This window comes from Atractosteus spatula, chromosome 6 (assembly GCF_055471065.1).
Source record: "Atractosteus spatula isolate fAtrSpa1 chromosome 6, fAtrSpa1.hap1, whole genome shotgun sequence".
NCBI classification, from domain to species: domain Eukaryota; kingdom Metazoa; phylum Chordata; class Actinopteri; order Semionotiformes; family Lepisosteidae; genus Atractosteus; species Atractosteus spatula.
Window position 1 is genome coordinate 4,940,341 of NC_142711.1, and position 22,691 is coordinate 4,963,031.

A 22,691-nucleotide genomic window follows, 5' to 3' on the forward strand; every position below is an offset into this window, starting at 1 on the left:
TGTGCATCTTCTCTCATGGTTTATTTTCTCTCCGAAATTACCTGCACTTAAGATATTTTTCTTATAGACATCTTTGGTGTCAACATAACATTTGGTAGTCTGAACTTGTCGTTTAATCATTCTTGAATATTCACTGCTGCTTGAATCAGTGTTAAATCAATTTGGAAAACATTAATAAAACTATGTAATTTAATAAACAATATTAAAGTAAAGAAAATTGGCGTATAACATTGTTTCAAATAGAAAATATACATTAAATGACCATTCTTTCTGAAGGTATGTGTGGTTTTAAAGGGGTTTATACAGTGCTCTCAAAAGTATTGGGATATAACCATTTCTTCTGTTGGGCCATAAAGTAGAATATTTTTATTACATTTCTTTATTATTGATATTATTGTTTTAGGATATCCCAATCCGGAAAATTTCAAATGGGAAGAATATTTAGAAGATACCGGCTCTTCTGCTGTTCCTAGCAAGGCTTTTAATGTGGTAAGTATTACCAGTTTAGACAACATTTCAAAACTTCACTTCTCGCATCTTTGCACAGCATGTAGAGCTATTGCTAGCTTTTTATGGCTGCCACATCTAAAAAAATTGGTTTCAAATGCCAAAGAGGATGATTAAAGCACCCCTGTTTGACTTTATAGTTTTAGAAATTGTAACTTCAGAGGATAAAATTTAAATCATTCTCTGAGTAATTTGTGATTTCAAATTATTATACACGGTATATTGTAGATAATATATTGTAATAATTTAAGTTTAGTAAAATTCATTGAGGTCATATGCCACATGATGGCAGAAGTCAAAAGATTCCCAAATATTGACCTGTTCTTGTTTCAGAAACCACCTCATAAGTTTAGAGTGAATATGAAGTTGGAAGCTGTGGATAAGAGAAATCCTATGTTGATAAGGGTTGCTACTATAATAGACACTGAAGACTACAAGATAAAGGTAAGTGAATTCAATAAACAAAATACAAAGATCAGTTAAGAACTTATTTTCCTTCTGAGTAAAGTTTAAAAAAACATGTTGAATTTTATTCGACTGCAACCAATCTTGTGTCGATAGATGTTTTTTTATATATACTAATGATGAGCTAATGATACTTTGATGAGCTAATTTCTGGACCAATTGTGTGTTCTATGGGAACTGCAGTCAGAAAGCACAACTTCAAATCCATTCCACTGAAAGTCTTTAATACAGTCAGCGGTTTAACTCTATAACTGAATCATCAGTCAGATAAGTTAAAAGCTAGATAGGAGAAAAAACACATCCAAACTATAGAGGCTCCATAGGCAAACCATGTTTTTTTCCTCTTTCTCTTTGCTTTTCAAAGTGGAATTAACATCTACTTGCAAGCTGCAAAGAAACTCACTGATGCAGGTCCCCACCCAAACATAATTAAAAAAAACTGGCTGTACAGAGCTCCTGTACTGGAATGGATTAGATGTCTTGTAGCCTGATCTTAGAAGCTATGCGGGGCTAGGGAGACATCCTTAGGGATCGGGAGACATTTAACAACCATTTTGCTGCCGGAAATGCTATCAGTGGACTAGTAGATGGTGCTTTTTCATTTGATCCACAATTTCCGGCCCATGACACTTTTCTTTTTGAGATCCTTCAAATGAGAGATCAAACAGAGGTCCTCACTGTCCTTCCGTAATTAAAAATTCCACACGATCAGCTGTGTAACAGAACTGCGGGTACAAAACGGGGTTGTCTCATGTCACAAATATGTTAGAAAAAATATTTGTATCATGAAATGTAACATAATGTTGTATTATGTTGGTAAGACTGAAACTCAGTTGTACACAAATTGGACTCGATTACCCATGCTCATCTAAAGCAACGTGTGTTTGATTTTTTACAGGCTTGTACTCCTTTATGCTTGTGTGAGTGTACAGTATTTGCACAGCTTGTACAAGCTGTGTTTTATTTCTTACCAATTATCCTGCATATCGATGCTTTTGATCATCAGAATGGAAATGGGCATATTTTAGTTCTTACTTTACTATTCCTTTTATTACCCAGCAAGAAAGAATGGAAGTGAGCATTGTTATTCTAATCTGACATGGGGAATTGACATTAGGTGTTTTGGGTTGTAAAGCACAATAAACTGTACATTTCATCATCATCATCATCAGCTGGGATCTTCTCAGAAAAAAGTCAGATTTCAAAGAGAACACTGTTTAACTTAAAATACAAAATGCATCTCTCAGTAACGGAAGAGAACTTGTATCAGGTATGCAAACAGTGATCTGTGTTATATTTGCAATGTGGGTTCATGCTCCAATTTTATATCACAAGAGTTCATGCTGCCTGCTGGGCAGCTTTGTGGATTTGACAAGAGTATAAAGTCCTTCACTTATTATTGGTTAAGTGACTGGATTGATTTTATTGACTAAGCATTACAAAGGACACTGTCCAAAACCGATCAATCTGTGTCTTTGGAAACAGTGCAATCCAGTGTTATTAATTGATTTTGTGCTGGAGGAAATAATGACATACAGTATATCATATAGAAACAATGATCTCTGGCAATAACAGGTTTTTCTGTGTAGCCAGTTCTGGAGGCTTGGAAAGCTTTTGAATTTTAAGTGGAACTGTTCATTTATCCCAGCATCATGATGATGATGATGATTATTATTATTACCACCTAGTACTATCACCATAAACCTGATTTAAATCTCAGAAGCTCAGCAAGGGTTAGTTTGTCAGTACTGGGATGTCGAACTTCAGGCGATAACTTTGTTGCTTTTGGAAGTGACTTTGGTGGACCAGAAATCGGTGAAATTAACTTCAGACTTCAGACACGGTGCTGTAGTGTCCTGACTTAATTACACTTTGGTCTTGCATTATCTGCCCTATGCCAGTTTCCTCCTTAATTCAGTAGTTGAAGCAATTTCTCACTTCTTCATCTAATCTGCTGTATAGGATTGCTGGTGCATTATGGTGTCTTGCCCAGAGAGATGCTGTGCTGAAATAGCAGTGCGTTCTCACCTACTGTACATTATATGTAAAACATTTAAGGGTGAAAAGTGCTACATGATTACAATTCATTATTATTAGTTACTGCATTGCATATGGGATCTTTATGCATCGGGCATTTGAACTTACAAAACAATGAAAATATACTGTGAATTCTCAATGGAAACTTTATGTCTATAAAACCTTGTTTAATTCTCCAAGCACTTCATGTTTCTTTCTTCCATAATTAATAATGTTATTATAGTAATAAATAATAATGTATATCTGTTTTTCTTTCTGCAGAATTAATGTTTAATGCTGAGTAACTTTGCTTACACCAGTGTGGCTTTAGATTGTATTATGACTTTGACACCATTCAGATGTGAAAGGAAAATCTAGTAACTGTAACTGAAAACTGGTCTGTAATCATGCTTGGGGTACATGTCTCTTGCCCATACAGGTGCATTTTGATGGCTGGCATCACAAATTTGATTTCTGGGCAGATTCTGACTCTACGGATATTCATCCTGTTGGGTGGTGTGCCAGGACTGGTCATCCTTTGGAAATGCCACTCAGTAAGTAAATATTTACTTCTTTGTGTGTGCATCGGAATATTTAAAAATCCTACATACATTTAAAAATTGTTTAAAGAAAAGTAAAAATGTTCCAAGATACTGTATGCCGCAGTTTTCCTATAAGCAGCATACCTGTATTGTTTTGTAGTTACAGTATATCTCTTTTAAACATATATTTGCTTGAAGCATTTCATATACAGTACATATTTAATCAGGCTTTTCAAACATCTTATATATGTTTAGGCAGACATACCAGTGGCTTTAAAAGGATGAATGAGCAGAGTACACACAAAAATACAAAAGGTATGTTTATGATTAATTCTTGACTTATGTAAAAAAAATACAAGTTTATTTTAAGGTTTGTGTGGTATTTGTAGTCGCATGCCAATGAGGTACTTAAGGGAACTTGTATCTGCCTGATCTCCTCTTGTCTGTGCAGCAAAAGCACAATTAATCCTTTGAAGAAAGAAAGGAAATGAGCATTGCTGTTTTTCTCTGACATGGCAAATTGACATTAGGTGTTTTGTATTGTAAAGCGGGATAAATTGTGCATTGCATATCAACGGGGGTCTTTCAAAAAAAGATCAGATTTCAAACAGAATGTTGTTAAACATGAAATTCACCAGTGTATCTCTCAGAAGAGAGCTTGTGTCAAGTGTGTATCCTGCGATCTCTGTTATATTTGCAATGTGGGTTCATGCTTCTATTTTATATCACAGGAGTTCATGCTGTCTGTGGGGCAGCTTTGTGGATTTGACAAGGGTATAAAGTCCTTCACCCTGCCTTGTACCCATTGCCTGCCAGGATAGACTTTGGCTCCCACTCAGTCTGAATTTGAAGTAGCCGTTAGAAAATGGATGGATGGATAAAGTCCTTCGCTGATTAGTACTACTTAGAGAACGCAGAGAGAAAAATGAAAAAGTTGTTTTCTGTTTTAGAAATAATAATAATAATTCCTTACACTTTTATATAGTGCTTTTCTGGACACTCCACTCAAAGCTCTTTACAGGTAATGGGGACTCCCCTCCACCACCACCAGTGTGCAGCCCCACCTGGATGATGTGATGGCAGCCATAGTGCGCCAGTACACTCCCCACACACCAGCTCTCAGTGGGGAGGGAAGCAGAGTAATGAAGCCAGTTCAGAGATGGGGATTATTAAGAGGCCATGATTAATTAAGGCTAACAGGAAATTTGGCCAGAACACAGAGAGAGTCAGGATCTCAGTTTTACGTCTCATTTAAAGGACGGCACCTTTTTACACTATAGTGTCCCTGTCACTATACTGGGGCATTAGGACCCACATGGACCGCAGGGTGAGCACCCCCTACTGGTCCCACTAACACCTCTTCCAACAGCCACCTTAGCTTTCCCAGAAGGTCTCCAATGAAGGTATTGACCAGGCTCACACCTGCTTAGCTTGAGTGGTTGACACTTGTGAGTTGCAGGGTGATATGGCTGCTGGCTATTGCTGGCTAACTATTATGGCATAGTTACGCTACCCTTAAAAGGAGTGCTCTCACCAGCCAGCAAGAAGGAAGATGAAAAAAACATTAGTCTCCATCTGTTGTTTATGACCAGGTTATTCATTTTTTAAGGAGAGTGCAACAGTGGTTTGTCACTATCACTATTGTTCTTAAAAAGCCTCTGGAACAAAAAATAATGTACTGTAAGTAAAAGGGAAAGATAATCGCAGAAAAATTAGAAATGACCAATATTAACTGAACTCCACCAGTGTTTGCATATAATAACACGAGTGTCTTACTGCATCACTGCTGGTGACCGAACAAAATCCATTAATCGTATTTATACATGAAAGGAATTCTCATGGGATAATCTTTCCATTATAAAGCAGCAAGAAGCTTTGGTGACCAGCTGATTGTGTAAAATTATTTGTCTTAAGTGAAACATGCAGGCTGGATTCTCATTGATCTCACCCTACTGTATATTGAGCGTAGTATGCTGAAGTTACTAGTACTGTACCGTACTGTACATGATACTGGAAGGAACAAGCTGTTTCTTCCTAATGCTTTTCTTAAGTGTCTCCCACATGTATCCACATTGCATACTGTGCCATTCATCACCATGGAGGGAGCTGTGGGGACTAGGACAGGGACCAGTGCAATCAACATGTTTTCATTGTTTGTTGAACACTTCCACAACAAGTAGCTGAGCTGATAGGAATTATTCTGCTGCCAGCATCCCTTCCCAAAAAAATATCATTCTTACTACAAAAACAATCATTGTTTATAGTAGACTACATTTTCATCGTCTACAAAAGTTTCTCAACAGGTTTTGTGTACAGCCCAATCTTTCTGTTCAGGATAAGGGTAAAGGGAGGAGACAGGTACCATTACATACATAGTCTGTGAGTCAAATGAGAGGATGCCAAGGATGATTTGCGCTTGGATTAAAATTCCTTTGCTTTGGACCAGAACTTTACATGGGAGAAAATATTGATCACATCAAGATGAACATGTGTTTGGAAAGCCGTTATTTCTATACGCATCAAACAATACGCATTTAACCTGACACAGTGTTGAACTTCATGTATACAAAAGACAGAACACATGCTGCAATGCAATATACAGTATTAATATACTGTAGCAGGCAACAATGTTCACAAATTAACTATTCTGTTTAAACTGAATCATTTTCTGGTATACACAAAATACTTTTCTCGTATAAAATAGATACTTTTTATTGTATAAATGAGTTTTTTTTTCTCCTTGGCGCTTATAAGCTTCCGTACAATACGGTGTCTGAAAGAATTGATGTATTGACTAAGCCTTGATATTGTTCACCTGATGAACTACAGTATAACATTTGAAACAGAGGCTGATTGTGTATGTATTTGTTCTTGCTATTACCAAATGAATAATGAGGAAGTCGAGTTCCAAGAAATTGGTGTTGAATTATGGTTGTGTGTATCAGTTTATCATTTTGCATTGCTCATGCATCTTCCTTTCATATTATTGTAATGACTCACTTAATTATGCAGGACGTTTGCTGTGTGCATCCAATTGATTTAACTGTGTATGACATTATCTCAATATACTGTTAACACGTGTAAGAATAAGTATATCGCAAAGATAATTCGTGTTTTCATGCTTGTGCTGCCTTTTGCTCCTTCAGATAATTTAAATTTTATTTCTGCCAAGATCATGACATTTTGAACAGATATGTGGTGAAGGAGAAGAAAAGCATAAATCTTTCATTACAGGCCATGCTGTCAGCTACTTTTTTTCTTAGGTAATAGTGTTACATTATTTTACATAATTATATTACTAAGTGCATTGTTGTTTTTCTTTGCTATCAATATCAATGCCTTTACCACAATTCAAAGGCTAAATAATCCTGTGCCTAAATTGTGCTGGTATGGGAAATCTGTTTTTTTTTAAAACATTTTATTTTCCCAAACACACCAAAATAAGGATGGGAGACCTCAAAGTTAAAAGGGGTTGCGGCTGGGAGTGGTGTTGGCAGACTAGTTGGTGGGACTAGTAAGTGTCCCAGACAGTGATCAGAACCCTTATGAGGGAGGCAGTGCTGTCCTTCTGGTGAGACAGCACTGGTCATTAAGACAGTCAAGGCCCTGTTCATAAGCGTAAATGTGTCAAACCCAGTGTCGAAGCTAAATTCCACCCTGGACTTGCACAATCAAACTTGCCTGTTGCAGAAGATTTGCATTTTCCTTTGCAGTAACAGGCTGAGAAGAAAAAGACTTGTAAATATCCTGGATATATGTTTGTTAGCTGCAGTTACTGTACATTCGGTGGCAAAACCACATCTGGAGCCAGGTTAGAGGATGAAGTCTGGGAACTAGTCACTGGACTGGTGAGGACTAAAGGAGCTGATCTGCCCATCCAGTTAATATACAAGTGTCTATTTACCTATAAATGATAATACTCGCATGAATAATTATTTTAAGGAAATATACACATTCGTTTGGGAGGAACAGCTGTCCTTGTTTTATTAGAATGTACTGTATGTAAAGGAGCAGCATGCCTTTAAGAGGCCTGTGGGTATTAACAAGGGATGAGGAGATTCGAAAATAAGAAACAGACTCCTAACCCTGCTGGATCAGTTTTTCTGCAGGACTCCAGAGATGGTCCTGCATGAGTGTTGTTCTCTAAAAAAGAGACAAACTGGTATCCCGGGACACCAGGGTAGCAGTTTCAAGTCCGTGAAGAGTCTTTGTTCTGCTTCGTCCAGAAACCCCTTTCTGGTTGTCGTGATATTTTCTGCTAATTGTTCTATTAAAAAAAGCTGCAACTCATTGTATAGTGTGGCTTTTATAATGCACTGTGCTCGGGCAACTGCTCGAAACAAGGGGAGGTCTCTGACATGCATTTCATTTCAGTGACAACAGCTGAATTAAGATGTTGACGATTGGGCATTTTATGCTTCATTGTTTTTCCCTCGGCAGTGAAACATTTACCTTAGTCTCCAATTTTATTGTTGTCCACAATATTGTGGATTTTTTCAAGAAAATAATGTGTTCTTTTCAACCAGAGTGCAGTACAAATTGCACGAATCGTGACATAGCCCTATGTTCAGTAGTTATGAAATAATAGTCATTAGATCTGTGAAAATAGTCTGTTCATTAATATATAATGATTGATCTCATAAATCACGCAGGTGCTGACTTTGTCCTCCCTGTGCAATTATTGTTTCTATTTCTCTTCCTATCTCAGTGCTAGATCATATTTATCTTTGTACTGATAGAACAATTTCCTGTTCCCTTTTCTGCACTCCATGACGTGCACCTTTCTTTTTTTCCATCTAATGCATTTAGTTTTTGAGATAAGAAATTGCTTTCTGTGGAAATAAAACCCCTTGGCAGTACATTAATTGGGGTAGAGTTGTGCAATGTGCTGCTGTTTCGGCATTTTATAAACTGTTCTGAAGCAGAACTGGATTATGCAATGGCTTTTGTTCAGTTTTATTATGGTAACATGCTTTTGTTTCATTATGCTAACATACATTTAGAATTTTTCCATAATTTGTAAAATGTGTGAGTTTGTGATTTTATTATCTTTGAAAGAGAAGAAATGTTCCGATCATAGCAGAGCTTTATCTTCGTGTAATCCTTCAGTACTTACAAAACTTAAAACTTTATTCCTTTAACATTGCTTTTATTGTTCGTGTCAAACTGGTTGATAACCCATGAAGAAAATGGTTTTGTGGCTGGTTTTTCATTCCCCATGATCCTTGAGCTAAATTTCGAATTTGCCAGGTTGGAATTTTGCTCAAAATTTTACAAATTGTAACAAAAATCTGTATGCATCATTGCGTTTGTTATCACTGAAGCTTTGTGCCACCTCCAGGGACTGGATGACATTAGAATTAAAATGTTTAAACATTAGAAATAACATGTTTATACAGTTTAAGTATACTTTTATTTGAGCTGAAGTGTGACCATCCACAAATACAGAAAAGAAGCACTGCAAATCGATAGTGATTCAGTTAGGAAAGAAGCAGTTAAATTTGACTTGCCTGTTTAACTTTTGCTGTGAGTGATTGTTTCTTGGCTGTGTGTATACTAGTTTCCTTTTAAGATGCTTGATATTTCTGATGTCTTGTAGTAGTTTATAAAGCAATGGGATGATTTGGCAAACATAAGTTCACAGTATTATTACAGAAGCAGTTCCATTTATGGAGTATTTTCATTTAAGTTATTAAAATATGATTGTAATTTATAAAGAGTGGCCGGCTTAAGATAAGCAAATTAATTTTAAAATAGACAAATAATATAAGAACGCTTACCATAACAGAAGTCAAAAACAAGATGAGGCCGTTGGACCAGTCTCGATCATTTAGTTGCCAGGAGACAGTTAATACAGGCTATCCATCTTGCCATTCTTGAAAGACGGTAGGGTATTATCTTCATCAGCAACCTTTTGTATAATAAACAGCCCTTGTTCTCAGTTTTGAATATTCTTTCTTGTGTTTTCCTGATCTGTGTTTACTTTTGATTCCGAAGAGGTCACTTTTAGCTACTTACATCACATTCCCATTGTAGTCTTTTTCATTTCAATTCTGTCCTTTCAGTGACACATTCTATCATTCTCTTTGCCTTTTTTTGTTATGTTTCCACACTATATATGGGAGGAAAATGTAAACATAAAATGTCAGTACTTTTTATTGGTCACTTCTATGAACTTATTGTTTCCCATTTTACATGTAAAATTTGTTTCTGCTTCCTGCGAGCAACATCCCACACTTGTCTTCATGAAATGCTACTAGGTGTTCTCCCAGTCAGATTTAATCAAAATCTTTATGAATTTCTTTTGCTGGTTCTCCAGTGTTTTTTTTAATCTTCCTATTTCAGTGTCTCCTGTGAACTTGTCTTGTTTACCGAATATCTCACAACCTATGTCAATAATATACATTAAGAAGAACAGTGGCTCTAATACAGGTCCAGATGGTGCTCTGCTAATTACATCTCCCCAAGCTGACCGCTCACCTTCTATCTCTACTCTGTTTTCTATTCAGTATCCAGTTTTCAATCCGAACGCTTTGGATGCTTACCATCTTCAATTTAAGAATTAGTCTTTTAGAGGATACAAATGCAAGCATGCCATATACAGACAGCATTTATGTAACTATTACTGTGGTTGTCACGCTCGTAAACCCCTCCTCTTAAGGACGCTCCAGCCCTTCCTTGTTTTGTACTGATCCCCTGCACCTGCCTCTGGTTCCTGACTCCCGTCCTATAAAAACCAGACGTTCCTGCCAATCTGGGCTCAGCTTTGGATGATGGACACCCTGAAGCCCGCCGAGCCGCTCCTAGACCCGCGGATCGGCTTCAATGGCGTCCTGACCCTCTGAGTCCGGGACTGGGAGAGTCTGGTCCTGTGACCCCCCTTTTATTCCCCCGACCCTCCGCCGGATCCCGCTCCGGTTTTTAACTCCGTTTGTCTGTCAGGATGGATCTCCCGGTTTTGGACATTGAAACATTCTCGGATTTGCCTTGGACTCCTTCAGACTGTTTGCCTTGGAAACACCCCCCTGAACACCAGCGCACCTAGAACACGCCCCCTGTTTTCCTTCCAGCCCCTTTGCATGCTTTTTTCCTCATGTTTTCCTCACTCCTCTCCGGATTGTGCTGTCTGGATAGGGTCCTGAAAGAACGCTTCGTGACAGTGGTCAATTGTTCCCAGAACTATAAATTAGCTAAATTAAATTGACCTCTTCGAAAATCCATCTTGGCTATCCCCTGGAATCTCCCCTGGAAGTATTTAGCAATTCTGTTGCCAATAAGTATTACCCCTTTGGTTAATGTTAAAGTATTGCCTTAAGTCCTTTTGATGACATATAAATATCATCCCTCATTTCTTCTAGTAAACTTGATAACTTCTCCATCAGTCCCTGAAGATTTGTTAATCTTAAGTGCTTCTAATACTTGGAACATACAGTATATGCCTGCTCTAATGGTATTTAATACGGAAATCATTCCTCAGTCCGGGAAATGTTGTAGATTTATTCTTAAAACGCCACACTAAAATTTTCAAATGCTACATTTCATTTTCTGCTGGTTCCTTATCTGTCATCATCTACCCTCTTCCGCAATGCAGCGCACACCTGGCCAATGTGTAACAACTGTTGTGTGCCAGCAGTCTTACTACACAACAAATCAGATGGTGAAATGAGTAATTACTTCTTAAGGTTAATTAAAGAATTACTGAAAGCCAAGAGTTGAATTTTTGCTTGGACACCAGGGTTAACAAAACTGCTTACAAAGTAGTCCAGGGGATCTTTCGTATCTGAGTTGGCAGGACTTTGGATTGAAGTCCCATCTGAAGGATGGCACCTCCTGCAGTGCAGTGTGCTTTAACACTGGTTGGGATATTATAGTCCACAGGGAGGATTGTCACCTGCTGGTTCACCAAAACCCCTTGCACAATAACCTGATTTTTTCTAGAGGTTTCCTACCAAACTGCTGACCAGTCTTAGCCTTGCTTAGCTTCCGAGATTCAATGCAATGCAATCATGCTAGAACATATTGTGTGCTACTGCCATTCCCATTCACTTTCTTATAACGCCTGCCTTTTCCTTTCATCCTTTCCTTCGGCTTTCCTAAAATTGTAATTTTTTGCCTGGATTTATCTGTACAAGCTTCCAAATATATTTCAAAGCCTACCAGAACATGATCACAGTTTTCTGATTGTTCTCTCGCCTCCATTTTCATTGTTGTATCTGGGTTGTCTGAAAACACCAGTTCATCACAGGCCTTTTCTCTAGTCCATTCTCGAACGAACTGGTTAAGAAAGCAGTCATTAGCCATGTTTTCCCTTTCACTTTCAGCCTCTCATATGCATATTGTCTCTTATTCATGTTCCAATCTGTGTGAGGAATATTAAGATCTCACATCACAGACGCTTCTCATGCTGTGCATACATTCTTTTATGTGCAATATGTACATTCAGTAATGAAGTGTAACTGATTTGGTCTGTAAATGTGGTCATCTGAAATAATACTGCACTCCTAACAGTGGGTTTTTGAATATTTTTGTTCAATCTTGACCCATATGGAATCTGAAACCTGTGCCTGAACCCTCTTTATGATGTTGATTTATGGTTTATGATTCCAGTGCAGTAACTTCTATTACTTGCTTTTTTTCCCTGATTGCTAGCACTTAGGTGCAAGTCCTTGACATTTTGTTTTTCCCTTAGGTTCTCTTTAAATCCGCTCCTTTTGAGTCTTCCATTCTGCGCTATCCCATTTGATTAGTACTTTATTCATGTTTGAAGAAATAATTCTTATGGATTCAAGTTGGGCAAGAGAAGAGAAAATAATATTATTTAAGTTCCCAGAGAAGAAAGTCTTAAAAATACACTATATGCTGATGTCCCGTGTTCTCTTTAACAAACTTACTGAAGTTTGATTTTTGGCCTTGTTTTTAGGATGATTAAAAGTTTGGACTGTGAGACTGTAACTTGCTTTTTTTTGGCAGGCCTCCCTGTCTTGTAAACAAAAAGGAGGCTCTGTGTTTTCCCAAAATATAATCTTTACAAAATGAATAATGGATAGCCACTAAATATAACTATATTCACATGTTTACAAAGAGGTCAGAAAAAAACTCCAGATTCCAAACTTAAGTCAATTAAATGGGTATACTGTATTTAATCAGAAATCACTGATTTAATCACTAGACTTTGTTTGCTTTTTTAAGTAAGTGCTCCAGCGAAAACCCTTTAGTTGATGCAAAGTTTAAGGTGGGGAATGACAGTCGTGTCAGGAGGAATGGTTTAGGGTCGCAGCTGGTAAAGAGATACCTTTTGAAGTCACTATAGTTATAAAGATTGTAAAAGTATTAGGTTCTTTTTTTGGCCCAGTGTTTTTAGTGTGGGGTTGGACTGGATTTGCATTATGAGTAGCGCTGGAGGTTATGGTTTTACACTATGATAATGTTTTATCTGATTTCTCAGAAATGAGTCTAGCATCAAAGCAGCTACTGTGTGTTTTACACAAACAGGAAGAAAAAATACAAACATTACATTACTAGTAAACATTAGATAATGATACATTTTAAATGTTAGTATTAAAGCTAAGAAGAGAGCTTGGTGAAGGTTGTTTTACAGTACTTCTATTATTAGTGTTATCTTAATTATTTACCATAACTATTCTGAATCCTGAATGTCATTTACTTTATAATTTTTTTTTCATTCATATTGTGCTTTAGAGAAGTTGTTTTGGTTTGTTTCAGGACCAGCAGACCTCAAGATCTCAACAACACAGGGAGTTTGCCCTACACCCGGGTGTCGAGGGGTTGGCCACATCAAAGGGGCACGATACACTGGACACCATAGGTGAGTCCTTGAATAACTCCTTTAAAGGGGAACTGCAACGCTGTGTTTATATTTCAGGGTTTGAAAGAATCGGCCTTGATGAGTGCATATCAAACCACAATAAAAGTAAACTTGTAAAACCTCCAATTTACATCACAAAATAGATCATATTTTGTTGTCTGGGCAGCTCCATATTCTGTGATTTAGAATGAGGCAACAAAACGTCCGGTGATGTGTTGCGGCCCTATGACATTGTAAAAAGCCAGGATTGTGAATACATCTCTTTTACTCCAATAAAAAGATTGCTCTTGACTTCGAGATAGTTTTGCCAGCAAATACTGCTTACTTGTTATTTCTGCATGCAGATCACGTTGGAACATTTCTGCGGTGAAATGTGTGCTGCACAACCTGTACTCATTCGCTCGTACATAGCATTATATGAGTCATCACAGGGACTAGTGAGCAGGAAGGGCTACTTAATGTCGTAATTCGGAGGAGCTCTCCCCTGGCGAGACCAGGGGTTAGCGACAACATGGCGACTTACAGTACTTTCACAGAGCTCACGATTTTGTGCTAAATTTGAAAATTGTGGGTTTTTTTTCTATAACATCAGTGAATTTATTTTGTCATGGAGATTTAATAACCGGTCTGAGAAATTGGTACTGCAGTTCCCCTTTAAAATGTGTCACAGTCAAGTGAGTCTTCCCCATAGGGACCCTGTGTCTGCAAAAGAAATCCATGCTACTACAGCAAGTAGTTCTATTAGATGTACTAAGTGCTACTGATATTCAAATGAAAAACCCAGTCCAGACATGTTTAAGTATGCTGCTGAAGCCAAGCTTTTATAGACAGAATGCATTTGTGCCAGTGTGTGGCTCCAGTTCTCAAGGCACTTAGGCACTGAAAGCCTATGTACACCACTCTTCATAAAACAGAAAAATAATACAGTGGATATAAAAAGTCTACACACCCTTATTAAAATTGCAGGTTTTTGTGATGTAAAGCCAGATATCAAGATAAATCATGGCAGACATTTTTCCATCTTTAATGTGACCTTTAATGTGAACAAATAGATAATTATTAGGAAAAATAATTGAAATTAAAAAACGTAAAACACCCTGGTGTGCAACCCCCCCCCCCCCCCCCCCAAAATTATACTTTGTGGAAGCACCTTTTACATTTATTACAGCAGTAAATCTTTGTGAATAAGTCTCTATCAACTTTACACACCTGGACACCTGGAAAACAGAGCTTTGTTGTTTAAAGGGAGAAGGACAAAGAACAATGCAATGAGTAATTATTGTGCAACTAAATGTGTTACTGTGTACCTCAGATTCATATTTTTTCAATAAACTACAGCAGCCTAACTACTTGTTTATTTAATTACTACACTTATTTAGCCAGCAGCAATATGACCCTGCAACTCGCAACAGGCAACGCACTGAAGCTCAGCAGCTGTGAGCCTGTTCAGTACCTGGATGGGAGACCTCCTGGGAAAAACTAAGGTTGCTGCTAGAAGAGGTGTTAGTGGGGCCAGCAGGGGGCGCTCACCCTGCGGCCTATGTAGGTCCTAATGCCCCAGTATAGTGACGGGGACACTATACTGTAAACAGGCACCATCCTTTGGATGAGATGTCAAACCGAGGTCCTGACTCTTTGTGGTCATTACAAATCCCAGGGCATTTCTTGAAAAGAGTAGGGGTGTAACCCCTGCGTCCTGGCCAAATTTCCTGCTGGCCTTTACCAGTCATGGCCTCCTAATAATCCCCATGTATGAATTGGCTTCATTACTCTGCTCTCCTCTCCACTGAGAGCTGGTGTGTGGTGAGCGTTCTGGCGCACTATGGCTGCCGTCACATCATCCAGGTGGGGCTGCACACTGGTGGTGGTGGAGGGGAGTCCCCATTACCTGTAAAGCGCTTTTAGTGGAGTGTCCAGAAAAGCGCTATATAATTGTAAACAATTCTAAATGCTGCTTTCTTCCGTAACCTCTGGGCATTATCAAAATGCTCAGTGTTGTGCCAGTCTGACATACTTTGCCCACAGTAAATGACATTGTAGTTACTGTACTCTGCAGATGTTGTTAATTTTGGGTGGGTGTATAAATTAATTTGGAAAAATAAGTGCTTGAAAAGCTGAGAAGGCAAAGGGATGCCCCTTATTATTATGAAATATTGAGCAAGGTCTTGTAGCTTCTTTTTGTCTCTGTTTTATCTTAGGTTCCAAAGTAAATCACAGATGGAAACCTAAAACGTACAGTATTTGCAAAACTAACAAACTAAGCACAAAGCACACAGATTGTTACTTACAAGTAGTTACAGTACGTGTGACTGGGCCCAGCTTTTTACAGAATCAAAAACTCGACAAGAAAAATAGTCACGTATGAGACCTTCTGTGACATTTGCTAGTAGCAGCATGTTTGTTTATATGTGGGGCAAGAGGTGCAGCATAATGGTCCTCCTGAGCTTGTGATTTATCCTCTGAAGTGCTGATGTAACATTTACAGGATAAGGCAATATTGTGCAATCTTCTAACATTACCCACCTTCAGAGAATGATAGTTTAGTGCACCTGAGTTATCAACACATCTCCTGGAAGAAGCGCAGTGCTTTGATCTTTGTTCCATGGGCTTCCTTTTTACTTGCTAAACTCTCTGTCTGCTAGTGCCTGAGATCTTTCAGGTTCATGACAGGTTTCAGGTGCCACATGTTCTCTGCAGCAGCCTGTAAGGTGGTCAGACCCCTTTCTTTTCTCGACCCCAGGTCACCCGACCCACACTTACTGTACCTTTTTATTCAAATCTTTTGGCATTTCACCTTTCACATTTTAATCACCGTGACCCCTTTGTCTGTTTTGGGACCCTTTCCTCTGTGAGCTCCCCTCACTGCATGGAGCTCTTTCATGCCACCAATCCATCTTTTTCTGTGCTTCTTCCCAGCTCACTTCACTGCACTCTGTGGTTCCTCTCACCACAAGAGAAACCAGGCTGCTCCCTCTCTTACCGGTGGCCTGGCCAGGCCAATGAACTGCCCTTTCATTTAATCTGTTGCACCTGGGGTCCCTTTCCTGTCTCTTCTCCCATCTTGAACCATCCCTCAGCCCATGGGTGTCCCCAGGCCAGTTAGCCTCTCTCCGGCTCTCCCAGGGATTCCAGTCCCCAATCCTGGATCTCTGCTCTGCACTGAGAGAGACCCTGTTTTCAACAGCAGGTCTGCGCCGTCTCCATTTTCCTAGAACTGGATCTGGAAAACAAGTCACCCTTTCCACCCCCATGTTGCCCCTTAATATGGCATCCCACGCCATAGTGTGGCATGGGTGATTGAGCTCGACACTGTGATGTTGAGAGAGTACAGAAAGGGCTATTCTCTAGCCGGACTGGTAATTTAAACTAAAGAAAAGGAACACAGTAGAGTCTTTTTAGCTGCCAGTTCTGGTACATACACACACAATGTTCTCTAAGTTTGTCTTCAGTGTCCCTTTGTCACCTTGAAAACCTCATGTTTTCCCGTAAAAATAATGGCCCTATCCTTGGTGTGTCTCCCTGTCAAAGGTCAGGTCAAGATATCTTGGAGCTCACAGTCCCATGGGACTATTAAAGCAATACATGCATTGAATTCCACTGTTATGGTATCATAAGAGCCTCCTGTTTCTCTGAGATTGATTAAGATCCTGTGTGGTCCCAGTCAGGACCACTGGTGCTTCTTCAGTTATACCGTCGCAATACTTTCTGCGTCTGTACGTGATTTTTTCTGTTCTCTAATGCAAAATTAATTCCTGTCAAGGAAGTAAGATGTTATGTGGATGCAATAGATGAGGAAATAGTTTCTTTCAATCTGTATCAATTTGTATATCTTCAAAGTTCAAGGTTAGAAGACAGATAGATCAAGTTTTTATTTTTTATGTTTCTGGTTCACAGTTCTGCCTGGAAGGAACTGTCCATTCCTGTAGCAAAAGTGTCTGCCATGAATTTAAATCAATTCAGACATGCTCAGCTAATGTATCTAGATTTTCATGACATCTACTGTTAAGAAGTTACATGCAGAGAAAATGGTAGAAATCACATTTACCAAATATAATAAAAAAAATTGTTATATGAAATGTGTTTATGTCGAGGACTAATTTTCCGATTAATCAGGCTGGGAGCACCAAATCAATTTCAATGGTGAAATGAGTCTTGTTAGACTATTGAATTACACACAGCTCAGTCTGTGAACTTCTACAGTACCTCAAGGTAATATTGGAATCTCTGTTTTGGTTCTTCACAAGTAAAATATAGCCTAAGAACTATTTTCTTCATTTGAGTAAAGCTTGTTGTAAATTCCCTAAGGATTTATACAGTTATCCAGCATAGCATTTTAACATTATTGAAAAAACTCAATAGTTTATAGTACATTGACTATTGTCACAGTTGTTACTCTAAAACCACAAGTAACATAAATGTTTTAAGGAAGAACAGGGTTCTGATGAGTCCAATTTTGATGTCTTTACTGCAATAAAGAAAGGAGGACAGACGGTTAACAGGTTAACCTCGTCTCTCACTCGCTTTTTGAGACAGAACAGCAAGCTTTTAGTGTTAAAGATGAACACAATTGCCATACAAAAACATATATTTTTATTATTAGTCAGTAATAGTTTGTTGCCTTATAAAGTGTTAAAAAGGTCAGAGAGTCAGGCAGTTAGCTCAGCAATAAACCAAGACTGCTGTTCCCTTCATGTCGATAAATCTGAGCGTAGGATACATGAATTACATCTCCTTTCGAGACACCTTGGCTGGTCAGGAATGTGAAGAACAATAAAACAATTCTTAAAGACTTCGTTGTTAACTCATAACAAGGTAAAGGTTCCTTCAGCTGAAACTACTGGGATTCATCTTTCAAAATTTTAATTTTAAAAATTGAATATTTAGCTCTTGAAGAAAGATATAAGATGTGAAAAAGGGGTTAACTGATTTTTTTCTGCACAAAGACTTCTTGTGACACAAGACATTCCATGCCTAAGCACCTTTGAGTTATGGCAGGGATGGGAGTTAATTGATATGAAATTCTAAGTGCAAGATAGAGACCCCCCTAAGTAAGGAAAGATAAAACCGACCATTACAAGTGTTCAAGATCTTGGGAATGTCCAAACACAGGTGGCCCCCCACACCATGGTAACAATTTGCATCAGAAGCGACTGAAATTTGCTATATAAACTGGAAGTTTTGTACCTATATTTCGAACAATACTTTGGTCTTATTGTTCCTTGCATGCAATAATCTCACTTGTTTAAACTTCATCTCGGGTTCCAGAACTTATTTGTCTGTTACTACACTCTCTTGCATGCATTGAACTTGGAGTTTATCCTCTTATAAGTCTAGGATATGTATTTATTGTTCTAAATTGGGATGAATTGCCTCTTTCATCAACAAAGTCAATAATCAAAACTGTAGTGAGTTAGTTACCTGTTCTCTTGGAAAGGATCGTCACTCCTTGTTTTGTGCTGTTGTAATTGTTATTGTTGTGTAAATTGCATGTAAGACATGCAATTTCATCCAAAAATGCACGTGTATTCTGGAAAGCATATAAAATGTTACTGGTCATTAGTTTGACATACGTATTCTTGCTGAGACAGGGAGTATATACGGGTACCTTTAAGTCTTAAATGTAATGTAATATTAAAAGAAGGTTAACATTTTCTTCCAGTGTTTCCATTCAGAGATCAATTGCTAGAGGTGACCTTTACCAATTTGTCGTCGTAACCACTGCAGACATTTGCTTCCATATTGTACCGTAGCACATTTTTTGTCTTGTTTGAAAATCAATACCACATGATCAATGGCCCTTGACAAGGAGGGTGGTTCTGATACTCCCTCAACCTTTACGTCAGTGGATTGAATGAGTCTCGTCTCTGCAGAAGCTGGAAACAAGAAGAGGCTGTTTGGTCAATCCAATTATTCAGGAAAGCATCTGGCTGAAATGAACCTTTGCGTTCAGTGAAATATTGTTAAGTCTTTGATTTAAAAAGAAAAACATTTATTGTGTGAAGTGAACATTCATCTAGATTTCCAGGGTACATAAAGCTCTTGCCAGTAATGCAATAGTTGGATTTCGTATTTATCCTTTATTTTTTCTCAAATTAATAATATTAATAGAAATTGCGTTCATGATAAGCATTTTTTTATTATAGGTTGTGTTTTCAGCAGCTCAGTCTCTCATTGTACAAGGTAAATAATAGGGATTACGATTTAGGTATAAAATCTGCATCTGTAAATAGACTTGTTTTATTAATTCACAGTAAATGAGGATTTGGGATATTTATGTAGGAAAAGTTTATTTACATTGACAGACCATTGTAAACCAAAACAGTGAAAAATGTGAAAACTAAAATAATTTACATGGTATAAAGAATTGTTCATGCTCTATAATAACAGTAAATGAAAGTGATTTGTGCATCTTATTGAAAGTGTCTGTTCTTGCCTTCAATTTAAGTTCATGTGGTGTTTTGTTTCCATACCATGGGTGTCATTAGGACTCAATATCATTGCGAAAAGGTGTGGGTTTGTCAGCAAAAGAATTAAAAAGAAAAATATTACATCAGAATAGCTTCAGTACGAGTTATCAATAACATAGAGAACGCACACAGAATTATCACATATAGGGGACACCCAAGTGAGCCCATGTACCCTCTTTAATCAGCTTGGTGTGGAGAAATAAAAATCCAATTGCACACAGTAGGAGGGGGTTCTAACACATCACCATCTTCAATCCAGTGCTCTCTCCCACTCTGATGTTTGATTTCTAACTCTGAGTACCCCCACTACACTCAGAAGCGGAACAGGATACTGCTTTCATTAAGCCTAATCCTCCCTTCTCATCCGATGGCAGGCTCTATCTTGCCTAAACTTAAGCAGTCCCACAAGCATACAAATGTGGCTCATTTTCCTCAGTTTAGTCTGAATCCCTCCGGTGCTCAGTACCTTTTTAGACTTTGGTTCGTGGAGGAGGAATTTGGTGGCGCTGAGTGACTGTATTCTGTAGCTCCCTCTCTCCTGTCTTGACACCTGCCTCAGCCACCTGCCAATGTCTGTCTGTCTGTCTGTCTGTCTGTCTGTCTGTCTGTCTGTCTGTCTGTCTGTCTGTCTGTCTGTCTGTCCACCCCTTGGTCACATGAGCTGCTGGTCATTTTCTGGAATCTTCCATTCTAGCGAGTGGCCCAATCATCTGGCCTCTTCTCAAAACTGTAAACTAGATACAGGCTGTGCCCTCTGATTGTCTCCCCAGTGTCGGGGGTTTTGTTTATTTTGGTTGATCTTTTAGGGGACAGTTTAACTATTCTATAAATGTATATCTATTATTCATTAACAGCACTTGTTTTGTTAGGGTTTCTGTCTTGTGGACTACAGAGAGTCCACATTATTCGTTGTCCTGCTTTTTCTTGTTTCGCAGGTCCAGCCCTCCTTTGTTTAGGAACAACCGTCTCGATACATCGGTCTGTTTTGAACGGGCGTGTTTTTTTTTCCTTTGAAAAAAGGTCCAGCGTGGGAATCAACAAAAACCGTGTCTGCTCACGTTGTTTTGGTGGGGGGTGATGTTACAAGACCTGTTGTTGGGAAAACAGCCATAAAATGTTTAAAAGCTTTGTGTGTTTTCTCCGTATGTATACAGTATATGCATATTTAGACTTTAGGCATGTCAAGTGGTATTGTATGATGATGACTCATGCAGCTTTTTTCCAGTGATTCCTATGAGATAAAAATCCGTGCTAGTTGTCACAAAGGCAGCAGAGAATCTTTCTTGTGAGATAAGAATGTGGAAGTTAAGTTGCGGGCGCCCTGCTTGCCAGATCTGAACCCCATTGAATGTGCGACATCTAGAGCCCACAGATACATGGTTGTCCGGACTTTATGACCAGACTCGGTTTTAAATGTAAAATGAATTCAGGAGGATCTGTAGAATTTTTTTCTCACTTTGAAATTACAGTGCGTTTTGTGCCTTTCATTTTCCTTATGATATCATTGTTAATATGGTGCACGTATGAGAGACACAATTCTTTTGATCCTTAGGATACATATTTTTACAGATAATCTCATTCGAGCAAATGCAGAATTTTGATTTTTTTTCCTGGGTTTTCCTTAAGTGAGCGGTCTAATCACTATTAAATTGATGTCGTTTCCCACAAAGGAAAGCAATAAATCATTCTGAAGAGTGTCCTATTATAGTACCTGTAAGTATATATGCCATATTATTCATATGGTGCTGCAGTGATTTGTGAGCTCTTAAGAAATAGGACATCCTGAAATTTTCAAATAATTTACATTCTATTTGCATAATTTACATTAGATTTGCATGTTATTAGCTTTGAGCAAAAGCTTTTTTTATGTGAAAGTAAATTTTTACAACAGCCTTGAGAAAAACAGCAATGTCATTGTATGCCCTTTAAATGGTGAGTTGTTTTCACTTTTAAGAAGAATTTATAGTTCATTCAGATTATCTTGTAATATAGAGTGCATGGGTGCTTTAATGGGCCATGTCTAATTATCTGATGGCTAAAGGGCCCTTCTGTAGATAAACCTGCCACAGATAACGATGAAGCAGAAGATATCCACTCACAGCAGTATTTAGATGTGAATTAGGCTAATTATAATTTAGGCAATTAGTATCTTCCATTGCCATTAGTGCAATTCAAAGACGAAATACATCTACAAGTTTGTGCCCTTTGTCTGAAGCATGTGTTTATGCCCTGTTGCTGGTAATTGTAGCTTTAAGAGTTGTAATGCTTTAACATCATTTGGCCTTGTATATGATTTATACAAATTAGTGTTCTATTACAATATACAACAGCGTTCTAATTTACAGAGTTTTCTTTTCTTGGGTTAAAGTAGTATTTATTATTATTCTCTGTAATCACAATCAAGCATTTGATTTTATATTTGATTTTTATGTACTCAATCCTTGCATGCATTCAATCCGACTTCTTTCAAAACTATCCATGGATCAGTAAAACTGAACAATAAAACAAGGCATTCAGCTCATGAAATGTTATTCTGTACTGTACATAGCATGTACTTCCAAGCCTGGAGATATGGGCATGTACATGTAGCTTGGAGATGTACACTTCTGAGATATTTGTCTTTGATATGTGGAAGGTTGCTACTTGGCTGCTACAGAGATGCTACTTAACTGCTCCTCGTTACTGACAGTAGTATGTACCTTTATTATAAAGCACCCAAAGTGCAAAGTTTGTAATTTGAGACCTTTCTTGTCAATCCTCCATTGTAATCTGGAGGAAACATTGTACTGTATATGGCATTACTTAACAAAAGTAATCAACTTTTCGTGTGGTATTAATCATCACTTCATCTGTTTATTTGTACTTATA

The 22,691-nt window shown here is 38.1% G+C and overlaps 1 protein-coding gene across 7 annotated transcripts in view; it reads left to right on the forward strand.

Moving 5' to 3' along the window:
* l3mbtl4 (L3MBTL histone methyl-lysine binding protein 4) overlaps positions 1-22,691 on the forward strand; it is a 139,887-nt gene that overhangs the window by 43,170 nt on the left and 74,026 nt on the right. For 4 of the 7 annotated variants that reach the window (XM_088919532.1, XM_088919531.1, XM_088919538.1 and 1 more), the window contains 5 exons: positions 404-489; positions 841-951; positions 3,428-3,542; positions 3,786-3,845; positions 13,254-13,356. In XM_088919532.1, the coding sequence (XP_088775658.1) occupies positions 404-489; positions 841-951; positions 3,428-3,542; positions 3,786-3,845; positions 13,254-13,356 (475 nt within the window). The remainder of the gene's footprint in view (positions 1-403; positions 490-840; positions 952-3,427; positions 3,543-3,785; positions 3,846-13,253; positions 13,357-22,691) is intronic. The other 3 variants (XM_088919533.1, XM_088919537.1, XM_088919534.1) reach the window with 1 other exon arrangement.